The sequence below is a fragment of the Crocodylus porosus genome, unplaced genomic scaffold, assembly GCF_001723895.1.
Source record: "Crocodylus porosus isolate Cpor-Errol unplaced genomic scaffold, CroPor_comp1, whole genome shotgun sequence".
Classification (NCBI taxonomy): Eukaryota; Metazoa; Chordata; order Crocodylia; family Crocodylidae; genus Crocodylus; species Crocodylus porosus.
The window spans coordinates 5,429,298-5,441,138 of NW_017728886.1; the positions used below are offsets into that span (position 1 = coordinate 5,429,298).

General features: G+C 49.5%; 2 protein-coding genes across 2 annotated transcripts in view; one reads left to right on the top strand and one right to left on the bottom strand.

Annotated features, from left to right (window-relative positions):
- Window positions 1–11,841, bottom strand: part of ALS2CL (ALS2 C-terminal like) — a 100,714-nt gene that overhangs the window by 71,921 nt on the left and 16,952 nt on the right. The window lies entirely within an intron of this gene.
- Window positions 2,923–11,841, top strand: part of TMIE (transmembrane inner ear) — a 46,170-nt gene continuing 37,251 nt past the window's right edge. Inside the window, exon 1 of the mRNA XM_019529665.1 lies at window positions 2,923–4,058. Coding sequence (XP_019385210.1) covers window positions 3,960–4,058 — 99 coding nt within the window. The 5' untranslated portion in view covers window positions 2,923–3,959. The remainder of the gene's footprint in view (window positions 4,059–11,841) is intronic.

Consider the following 11,841-nt stretch of genomic DNA (forward strand, 5'->3'; position numbering starts at 1 on the left):
CCACATCTTAGTGTCATCAGCAAATTTGAACAGGTGCTTTTTACCCCTTTGTTTTCCTTCTGCTCCCTACATACCTAAAGAAGAACTTTTTATTGTCCTTCACTCCCTTGGCTAACTTAAATTCATTCGCTGCCTTAGCTTTCCTAATCATTTCCCTACAAGTGCGAATCACTGTATGTGTAGTCCTCCTTGAGGACTGTCCTTAGCTTCCACTGTGTGTATGCCTCTTTTTAATTTTTCAAGAGAACTGCAATGTCCCTATAATGAACAGACTGGGATGTTAGCTGTTACAGGGTTTTGGAAAGAGAAGTAGGACTCCCTAAGGTCAGTAAGGATTTAATCCACGTAGAGGTTGACAAATGATGACCAACTTAGTTGGCACTGAATGAGGTTTTTTTGGGGGGTGCTATATTTTTACTAGACCAACCATACAGTTGGGAGAGATGTTAGACAAGCTTTCAGGTGCAAAGTGCCCTTCTTCGGGTCTGGAAAGGAAGCAAAGTGCAGCTTGAACTAAATACCAGATGCAAAACATGGCTTGTGTTTCACTCCATACATAATAGAAAACAGCCCCTTCCAGGACTGAAGGAGGGCGGTAAACAAGGAGTTATCAGAAGCAACTTTAAAGCAAAAAGTTCAGGATTTCCTGCCTCAACACTGCCATCTTACGTTTTCTCTTGGTCAGACAGGGACATCCCCGAATCCAGCAGCTCTGCTTTTCCAGTGCAGAGAACCCACGGGCTATTAAACTAGGCCTCTCTGTAGATCCCGAGCAGTGGTGTTGCCAGCTGAATGGGAAACAGAAGGACTAGCTGAATTTAATTGCTAGTTTTCTCCAATACCACTGTATACAGGCACATATCCTATGCATTTTCTCTGTAGCCACACAGCGGGACTAGGATCAATGGCCTCAAACTACAACAGAGGAAATTTAGGCTGGAGATTAGGAAGAACTTCCTCATTATGATTATCCAATCACTAAAGCAGACCTATTAGCAGACCAGCTTCATCTGGATGCACTTTAAATCCACTGTCTAGGGAAGTCTCGTCTTTCTGCTCGATCCCCAGTGAGACCTTTGCGCAGATCATTTTGCAGGTGACAGAAGTGGCTGGACCAGCTCTGTTATTGGCTTCTATTCCACCCACGGGAGCACACAAACACCGGCAAACTCTCCCTCTGCCTGAAGAAGGGTGTGTGTGGCTGAAAGCTTGCAAAGAACAATTTTTCCAACTATTCAGTTGGTCTAATAAAAGATAACACATTTACTCAAAGGACCACGTCTGCCCACGTCCTTAGACCAACATGGCTACAACCAACAACCCTAGGACAGCTTACGCCCCTGTTCCTTCCTCTTGCTCCAACAAGAAGGGCAGGGCCTTACTCAGATGATAGTCAAGCACAGCCAGAAGAAAGCTACAGGAAGGTGGAAGACAGTTGCCTCAAGTATGTAGGAAAAAAACACAAGATAAACCTGAAGAAGCAAGTGAGGCCCAGAGAAGCGGACCAACGTAAAAATTTCAAACATTTCAACAGACACCATGAGACTATTTATTTCTGCTCAAGTTCTCAACCTCCTTAGACTCGAGGCATCCCAGAAAGTGCCAGCTTTGAGTTTTCACTCTTTCCTTCTCCTCTGTATGGAAAAATAGCAATTCTGCTGCTGCAAAAAACCTCAAAGCCCACAAGGTCAGATGGTTTTGACACACTGGATTCCTACTGGAAAAGTCTGGGATTATCTCGTGCATCAGTTTCCATCCATTTCCATCTTCCATGTCTCCACCATATCCTGGGCATAACATGGCGTGATAATCTCCAACTTCACCGTCTTGGAAGGGGCCAAGGTACCCAATATGTTCATGATCCCGAGATAGAGACGTCTCTGTTAGTTAGGACAGGCGAATCGTATGAGCGATGGCCAAATTCCCAAGAACATACTCTACAGTGAGCTGGCCACTGACAAACATCCACTCGGATGGCACAAACTCCATTCTGTTGATGTCTGCAAGAAAATCCTTTGCGAGCTGCTCATTGATGGCCAACACTGGAAATCAATCACTGCAGACTGCTGCAAGTGGAAAGCCACCATGAATCAAGGCCTATGCCTCTTTGAGAGGGGGAAGGTCAGTGATGAGCTAGAATTGAGATGTCAAAGGCAGGCAGGGCAAAACGGTACTCAGCGTGCCAGTGCAGGCTCAACTGAGTTTGTACATGCAACTTGCCGGAGGACTCCTCACCCTCTTAAGAAGCTGTGGTGGTACCCAGTAATCCAGCAAAAGGTGCAATCTCCATGGTCTCCCAAGACCAACGGTGGCCCATGATGATCTTGTGAATCATAGGTAGGTGTTTGCACACCTAATAGTGCTAATATTGTGTGACATCCTCAAAAAGATCTCACAGCACCCAAGTGCCATGTCACCATATTTTAAAGGATCATACATTTAAGCTCTTTTTATCTCCCCAAACCACCAAGGCTGGAAACTTTCACAGGAAAAGCTGATATTTTTGCACAACATGAATCCATCAGCAGCTTTTCACGCCCGCCCCCCATAGCTCACAATGCAGAGGTGGGCAACACCAAGTTACCTCCGCTGGATTTTATCTAAGCCCTTTTTTTTTAGCACCCTTGTTGTTAAATAGGGATGGTCAGAAAATGTTCAACCAAACTATTCTGGCAAAAGAAACATAATCATAACTTAAACTTTTTCACTGCAAATGCTATCAGTTTGGATTCAACCCCAACTGTGTTGGCAAAGCTCCCTTAAGTAGAGGATAGCATTTTTTATTTTTTTTAGAGACAGCGGGAAAGCTACTGTAGAAAAAGCCATGGGCATGATGATTGTCTAGGATGTAGGAAACTCAAGTCCAAATCACTTAACTGAGCGGGATCAGATGGGGACTTGAACCTGGGTCTCCTATCTCCTGAACCTGAAGTTGGCTTGTGTACACTATCTTTTTCTGCAAAAAATGTCAGAAGGGCTGTCTGTGCCAGAGAGAGATCCAGGATTGTTGCTGAAGTTTCAGTGATAGTGGAATAGGAATGGTCTTGCTCTAATCTGAACAAGACTTAGCCTTATTACATATGAGGCTCCATCTCAGGGGCAGCATCTCTAAGAGCACAGGGCCACGGTCCAGCAGTAGTTTAAGGATGGTTTCCCTAAAATCATCATCAGCATAACTTCCTCCAATCCCTATAACTTCCTCCAATCCCGGATCCAATCTACTCAGGGCCTGTTTACCGAGGGAAGTCTACCAGCTGAATTCTACCGTTTTCGCTAGCCTTGTCTGCAGAGGTTATATACGTTCTCCCATGCGGTTCAAACAGCTCAAGGCAAGTCCAGTTGGAGACGGAAGGAAATCACGGCACGCAGAAACTTGGCCGCAGCATCCCTTGGGATGAAAGATGCTTGAGGAATGCAGAACTTTGCAAAAGTCCTCTCTGCCGCATCATTGGGCCCCTCCAGTAGGAAGCTAGCTACAGATGCTGTATAGCTTGACTTTCAGCCTTCTTGGTTAGGGAAGAAGCGTGTCTATCGACTGATCAGAATAAAACAAAACAGAAGAGCTGGAATCAGTCATCAGCTGTACAGAAATAGGGTCAAATTAAGCAAATAGCTTTCCTCTCCAGGGAACGGGCGTCTGAGCCGGAGTCGGCACTTTGTTCGTGATGCTGCCTGTTGGAGCTGTCCGACTGCCCTCCCTCCACCCGCCCGCCCAGATCATTCTGTAAGTGACACCGGTCTAATTAATTAATGACTCCTCTGTGTCAGCCGTGGCGGCTAAGCGAGAAAGCAAAGCTGCAAGAGGAGAGGAAAAGGACAGTACGTGGCTGCTTCTAGCAGAGACTGCTGAGTGCTGATGACAGCTTGCTGGCTATTATTCCTCATCCCTCCTGCTCCAGGCTGCAGAACAGACAGCAACCAAGAGGGAGAGGGAGAGAGAAATACACGGAGGAAATAAGATGGCGTGGGACCAGCCTTTCCAGCACCCTCACTCCTGGCCAAGGTGCTCTGCCCTCCTTCTGACATGCTCCAGAACTGCCATGAGCCAGTTGATCGAGGTAAGAAACCTCCTCCTCTTGGGGTCAGGGGGCTGCCTGTGGTGGAGTCATCAGGTTGCAAAGTATCCGGTTGTCTTTGCATGTTACCTAGAAAGGACCAGTGGTGAGCAGAGAATTTAAGGTGGCTCCCAGGAGTTGGAGGTTTGCTCAGAGGAAGCTTGTTGCTTCCATTAGGCCAGGTAGACAGAAGCCATCTATGTACTTAAGGAGGCCCACAGTCATAATTAAAGGCAGCAGAAATTAAGAGCCATTTCAGAGTCGAGCATAGTGACTTAAGATGTAGTCCAAAAGCTTTTCTCTGGCATCTTTTAATTCCGTCTCATGCATTTAAAAAAAAAAGCTACACAGCTTAGGAGCAGTTGCCTTCTCCACAACTCCCTTTCTGGCTTCTCCATTGGCTTCTTTCTTCTCCATCGCCTTCACCTGGAGTTTCCCTTACCCCTCAGGCTAAGTACAGACAGTCAAAAAGCCTGAGGCTGAATTGGTTCAATCCCTACAGTTTAGTCTAACCCACACAGATTGAACTGATAAGCAAGGGAACAGACATTTACTTCTGATTCCAGAAATGCAGCCACATGCCTGCAGTGGCCCAGACCAGACACTGGGGGGTGGTAGAGCCTGCCTGCCTGCTCAGCTGGAGCCAAGCTTGGGCCAAGGGTAGCCCTCCCAACCTACAAAGCATCCTGGGGTGCTGGGGGACCGTGGGAACTTGAATCTGGAAGGGATCTGGGACAGAAGTTCAATAAACTGATTTAAACTAAATCAGTTCAGTCTGATACTACATCCATCCAGGTTTATCTTAAACCATTTTCAGCCATTTTGAAAGCAGTTTCACTGAACTTCTGTTATGCTACAGTTTTGAATTGGTTTCCAATCACTTATACTGTTTATGCACAGTTTCTGTCCCTAGCCTCATTGCCCACCCCACTCCTATCCCTTCACCCAAGCCTCTCTCCTAGGCTAGGGATAGAAGTTACACATAAACTGGTTTAAGTGATCATAAACTGGTTTAAAGCCATAACAAAACAGAAATTCAGTGGACATAAACCACTTTCAAAACGGCCCAAACTGGTTTAAGATAAACCTGGCTGAATGCAGTATCAGACTTAACTGATTGAGGCCAAACTGGTTTATGGAACTTCTGTCCCAGACCTCTTCTTGGTTAAAGTTGACTCACAGTCCCCCAAGAACCCAGCATGCTTTGCAGCTCTGGGCTGGGCTGGGCTAGGTTGTAGTGCTCTAGCTGACTGAGAAGGGGGCAAGGGTGGGACAAGTGTTGGGGGGAGGGCAGAAGGTGGCCCTGGGCCTGAGGTGAAGAGGGGATGGAGGCGCTGGGCTGGTGTTGTCATGAGCAGAAGCAGAGAAGAGATGGGCAGGGGGAGAGATGCCCCTGGAGGGATGCTGGTGCTACCCCACCCTATGACACAACACTGGAGAGAACACAGGGCATTTGGAAGTGGGTGCTGGACCTGGGGGTACCTGCCAAGCAGCTTCGCCTACCAGGGCCATGCCCAGGCCCTAGCCTAGCACAGGGTGGGTGTTCCCAGGGGAGAGGGAGGTGGTGAGACAAGCAGGGATCCACCTCCCCTAACCCCCACTGCTGAATCTGCCTGAGTCACTCTTCCGCACCTCCAGCGAGCCATTGCCCCCACTGCAGAAGTTGCCAGCTCTGGCCTGCAGACTTACCGGGTGCTGCATCTACCTGATTGCAGCCTCCTCTTTCAGACTGCATGGCAGGCAGACCAGCTGCTGTGAGCAGTGGCAGGGCTTGGTGCAGCTAAAAGCCACAGCAGTGGCAAGTCTCCCAGGAGGAGCCAGCCAGTCCTGGTGGCGACTGGGGCAGTCTGCACCTGGCTGCTGCTACCAACTGAGCTGCGTGCCTGGAGCGGCCATGTGGGGCTCAGAGTCAGCAGCCAGGGCACTGCAAGCAGGGAAGTGTCCTGGGGTCTCCCTGGGCCTGGCCTGGCTGGGGACACTTCCTTGCTTGCAATGTCTTGCCTGCTGCCTCTGGACCCCGTGCAGCTGCTCCAGATGCTGCACCCAGAGGCACTGCTGTGCTGGGGGAGCCGTGCAGCAGCCAGGTGCAGGCTGGCTCCTCCTGAGGGGCCTGCTGCTGCTACTGCTCTTGCCCGCACCGCGCCCCGCTAGCCTAGTCTGAAAAAGGAGGCTGTAATCAGGCAGCTGCAGTACCCAATAACTATTCGGGGCAAAACCAGCAATTTCCCCAGCAATGGCTGCAGCTCCCTGGAGGTGGGTGAGAGTAACTCAGGCAGAGTCGACACTGGGGATTTGGGGAGGGGGATCCCTGCCTATCTCCTAATTGGTGCCACCACCTTCCCCTCCCCTGGGCACCCACCCTGTGCCAGGCCTGGTCTTGGGCATGGCCCCAGGGGGAGCAGAAGCCCCTCGGCAGGTGTCCCCAGGTCCGGTGCCTGCATTCTTGGGCCCCTCTCCCTCCTTCTGGTCCCTTAAAATGCACAGGGAGGGGATAGAGGGGAAGGGCCCAAATCCCTTCTCATAGCTACGGGCAGGGAATGCAGAGAGCAGGAACTGTGCAGCACTGGGCCCTGCTTCTCTTCTTGAGGGGCGTGTGCATGCATGTGCATGCACGTGTGTGTGTGTGTGTGTGTGTGTGTGCATGCCCAACCTTCAGCTTCATGCAGCCCCTCGTGCATGTCCCAGCATGGAGGTGACTGTCCCGACAGGCAAACAAGCCCTGGGACTTTCTCCTTTTTCTGTCTGCAGTAGAATAGGGGCCTGAAATGTGTCATTCTTGGAGAAGCAGTGGAGGGGGTCCTCTCTGGATCAGGCCACAAAATCCTGGAGGAGTGTGGCTGGGGGGGACCCGCAGGGGTCTCACCTAGCTCAGCCCCTGAGGCTAGATGTTCAGGCTCGGATAGGATTGCCAATTCTCCAGGATTGTCTTGGCGTCTCCAGGAATTGGAGATAAACCTCCAGGAGAGTCACCCAGGAGATAAATGACAGGGCATTCATTAAAATAATATTAAATGTTGAATATGATTTATACAGTTGTCCAGTGGGTTTTGAAACTGGAATAGTCATGTGCATTTGCCTTCCTAACAAAGTCATTACATCATGTGATGAACCCCCCTGGAACAGATTCAGAGTTTGCAACCCTCAGCTCCGACCTTTCGAATACCGGTACTTACCCCTAATGGCAGCTATTCGGTTTCCTCTTTGCCTTCCTCCAAAGAATACCACCCTGCCACACACACACCGTACACATACTGTGGGATGGCAGATGCCCCCTGACCCTCATGCCTGACCTCCTGGCTAGATGCATTCCTCAGGACACTGCTCACAGTGTCCCCCGCTGGCCAGGAGTTAACCCACACCGACTTCCCCCTCAACTGCCTGCCTTCTCGATCACCCGAAAAAGCAGGGTCGACCCAGAAAAGAAAGACACGTGATGGAGCATCATGGCTCATTACCTTGCACTGGCTGGCCCCGGCGATAACTAATTGCAAGAAGTTCCAGAACTGAAAGTGCTGTGCTGAAGGACAGGCAAGAAATCACCGCTCTCAGAAGTCTACCTAGCCCGGCAGTTTCTAGCCATCCCTAGCCACTGCATTACCTTTCCAGACAAAGCCTACACGACAGGTTTCTGCTAGAACAGCTCCGTTTATCAGCAGCCTGAGACACGTGTTGCTAGAAACTGCTGGCATAGATACAGGTGTACGGTTAATACCGGGCTTTCGCTGGAATGGCTCCTTTTGTTCCTAGGGACTCATTATACAGGAACAAGGTGTAGTTGTGTCTGCACCGGGGATGATCTGGAGACGTGCAGAGCTGTACACAAGGATCTTGAGATAAAGGGCCAGAATCTATACAGGGGCCTGGGGAGGGACAGGGGGTAGGAAGGCCGGGAGACTAAGGAGTGTCTGGACAGACAGGACAGTTATATCAGTTTATTGCAAGCCACACTGAACCAATGCAGGTTTTTTTTCCCCTGCCCAGGCCTATACCCATTCAATTTTAAGCCCAAATAAAAATGTTTTAAAGCAGACAGCTCAGGAGATGTTGAGAGTGACCCTCAGCTTCTTATATCTTAAAGTAGCTTAAGTATAGGGTGCTTTGTTTTAGATTATTTGCTAATGTTTCTCCCCCCAGCCTCAACTAAACTATGGGTTGTGGAGAAGTCTTGGGTGGGGCTTGAATTTGCTATCCCACCTCTTTTGTGAGTGTATTAGCTATTGGGATATGTCCCTGAACATTTAAGACAGAAAAATGTGTTCATCCCCCAATGTTCAGGGAATTTTCCCGAAGGATGGGAGACTTACATGCAAATCCCTGCTTCAAATTAGAAGCAAGGTTTTTCCCTAGGCATCTGCCAGGTGAGTGCTGGAAATACTGGTCCATGTGGGTAAAAAGAGTGCAAAGATGCAGCCACTAGCACCACCCTCTTCTCTTTCTGCATGTTTGGCTTGGGTTGGGGGCAGCCCCAGAAGTAAGTTCAGAGGGCACTTGTTTAATCGGGACTGGCAGGTGACGAGCTGGGAAACACCAGGCTTGTGATCCCCTCTGAGCCAGAGTATCTGAGCGAGTTGGTGCCATCAGGACACCCCAGCTGTGGCAGATTTGTGCATGCCCTGGTGACAGAGATGGTAGCTGATAGGGAATTTAAGCTTTTGAAGGGTGAAGGTTTTGAGGATCTACATTTAGGATGCAAGTCCATTTTGCAGGCAGATTCTCAAAGGAGTTTTCCCTCAAGTAAGACTTGGGTCAGACCAAGAGCAAGACACTTAAAACACCCCCCTGCCCCCCGGAAATAACCCTGTTATTGCCTGAACTTTTGCTGCTGACGCTGTGGTCCCTGCTCCATGGATTATCCATGTATTTCAGCTAGAGACTATTTAATGTCATCTGGAGCAAGGTTGAGAAGGCTGTAACTACTAGGCCAAGCAGTCATGCTCTGTCTGATCTCTATCCCCAACCCAACGGCTCTCATGAAAACTAGGACACCTTCAACAGGCGACAGGCTATCACCAAGAGACCACATGGCTACAACACTTTTCTAATAGAGATAGGTAAGGCTTTGACCCCCACCCCCCAAACAGAGGGATTTGTACCTCAATCTTCCACATCAGGACCAAATCCAGAGCCTAACCCATAGGCCAAGCAATAACTTTTTCCTGCTTGGGGTCCCACTTCCAGTTGGGAGCCTCACTTCTACACCCAGCCTAGTGATCCCTGTAGGGGTCACCACCCCTACTTTGGAACTGCTGCACCAAGCTATTATATGGGGATGCAATAAAAGCATTGCAGGGAGAAACATCCCCCAGGAAACAATAAAGCAGATTGAGTTGAGTACACGTCTAACTCATCCCTACAGCTTACAATTCCCTAGATCTGGGAGGGCCCAAATCCTTTGCACCAGTGTTGCTCGACTTCAAGTGAGCGGCATGGGGCTGATCTGTGGATACTGTATGTGGGGTTGGTGCCTGGGGTGAGTCCGTGGGTGCAAATCAGTGCACTGTCTCAGGCCCATGTGTTTGATCTGGACCTGCATGCTGGTATGACCTGGTGCACCAGGTCATGTCATCCAGCCTGCAAGGCTCCCTGCAGCTCCAGAAGTTTGACAGTGGGGGGAAATGTCATCATTAAATTGCTGTGGCTCCCAGAGTAGCAGGAATTAATACTGATACCCCACCCCAGTTGCCAAATTTACGGACCTATGGGGAACTACTACACTACAGCTTGAACACCAATGCTTTAAGACTCATTATGTCATCTCTCCCCATTAAAACGGTTCCCTAAATAGCTCCTGACACACACACCATGAATGCTGCGAACCTAAAGAAGCAAGAAGTTTCCAAAGAATTATTGGACAATGAGAAAATCCTCGTTCTTGTAAGACTTCTCAGGTTTACCTAACAGGAGTCTTCTGCAGCCTATGTTGTAGTTAGGAGAAACAAAAGTCCTCGACATCCTTTAGTCAGTGCTTTTGCCCTCACATCGGTCATAGGCTGAGGGGGCAAGACAAGATGCACCACCATCTTGCTGGTAGAACCCAGTTTTGCAATTCAGGGTCACAAACAACTTTTAAGAAGTCGTGACCCACTTTCTTTGCTGTATGGCTAAATGTGTGTGTGGAAGGAAAGAGGGGATGGGGATTATGGGAGTCTTTTCCCCAAGCATAAAATGGCATTGAGTCAGAGAAACACTTGTTTTAGATTACTTTCATAAGCTGCCATTACCTGGAGCCAGTTGACACCCAAGCTCTCTGTAAAATAGAGTCCAGCACTGGAGAGAGACAGGCAGGAAGAATGGAAGCCATAATGACCAGTGGAAAAGATTGTATTAAATGAACAATTAAACTTAACATTCAAATAGGAGCCTGAGGCTGAAGTTGCATGTGGCATTTAGACTATACTAAGAGTGCTTAAATGTGAGTCTGCACTAAATGGCTGTAGCATAATGGTAACACAGTCAGAAAGGAATGGCCTAACGAGCAATGGGCTCCAGTTGCAGCAAGGGTCGTTTAAGTTGGATATTAAGAAAACCTGTCTCACCAGGAGGGTAGTAAAGCACTGGAGCAGGTTACCCAGAGAGGTGGTGGAGTCAACATCCTTGGAGGTTTGCAAGATCCAGCTAGACAAAACCCCGGGCGGGATGATGTAGTTGGAGAAGGTCCTGCTTTGAGCAGGAGATTGGACTAAATATGGCCTCCCGAGGTCCCTTACAACCCTCATTTTCTATGATTCAGTGCATCTGAAATCCTGCCTTTCTCTGGGATTTAAGTGCTTGCATTCATTTGGGGTTCCCAGCCCCAAATCTCCTGCAAATCAGCATCAATGATTCAAAAAAACAAAGGGGCCGTTCCTTTTTATGACTAAGACAACACAAGCTCTGATGCTGCAAGGTACCTGAGGCTTTCAAGTCCTATACAGGGAAATTTCCCCCCAGGATTTCCTTATGCAAACGCTTTCACTTCCAGTGAAGGCAGTGTTGCAAGATTAGGTTTTAAGATTAGGTTTTAAGATGACTAGTCTCAGGGAGGGAGTTCAGTTCGTTTAACAGAGGGTCCCTGGCAAGCTGAACAGCAACAGAAAACGGTGTGCTATCATAGAGTCATAGACTCAACGAGTCGGGAGGGACCTGGACAGATCATCGAGTCCGACCCCCTCCATGGGCAGGAAGGAGCACTGGGGGTGGCAGGTCGTAAGACCCCAGCCAGGTGCCTGTCCAGTCTCCTCTTGAAGATCTCCAGGGAAGGTGAGAGCACCACCGCTCTGGGCAGCCCATCCCAGGCTCTGGCCACCCTTACCATGAAGTAGTTCTTCCTAATATCTAACCTAAGCCTCTCCTCCCTCCGCTTGTGGCCCTTGCTCCTGGTGACCCCAAGGGGGGCCCTGGTGAACAGACTTTCCCCGAGTCCCTGCTGCTGGCCCCTGCTAAGGTTGTCGGCAGCCACAAGATCCCCCCTCAGTCTCCTCTTGCAGACACAAGAGATTCAGGTCCCTCAGCCTCTCCTCATAGGGCTGGACACAGTACTCCAGCTGCGGCCTGACCAGCGCCGCATAGAGGGGGAGCAAGACCTCTCTGGACCTGCTAGTGATGCCCCTGCTGATGCAGGGCAGGGTGCGGTCAGCTCCACCTATTGCTTCATCGCATCGGCGACTCGTATTCATCCTGGAGTCAATCCTGGCTCCAAGATCCCTCTCTGCCTCTGTGCTGCCGAGAGGGGCAGCCCCTAACCTATAACCATAATGCTGGTTCCCTCTCCCCAGGTGCAGCACCCTGCACTTGTCCTTGTTGAACC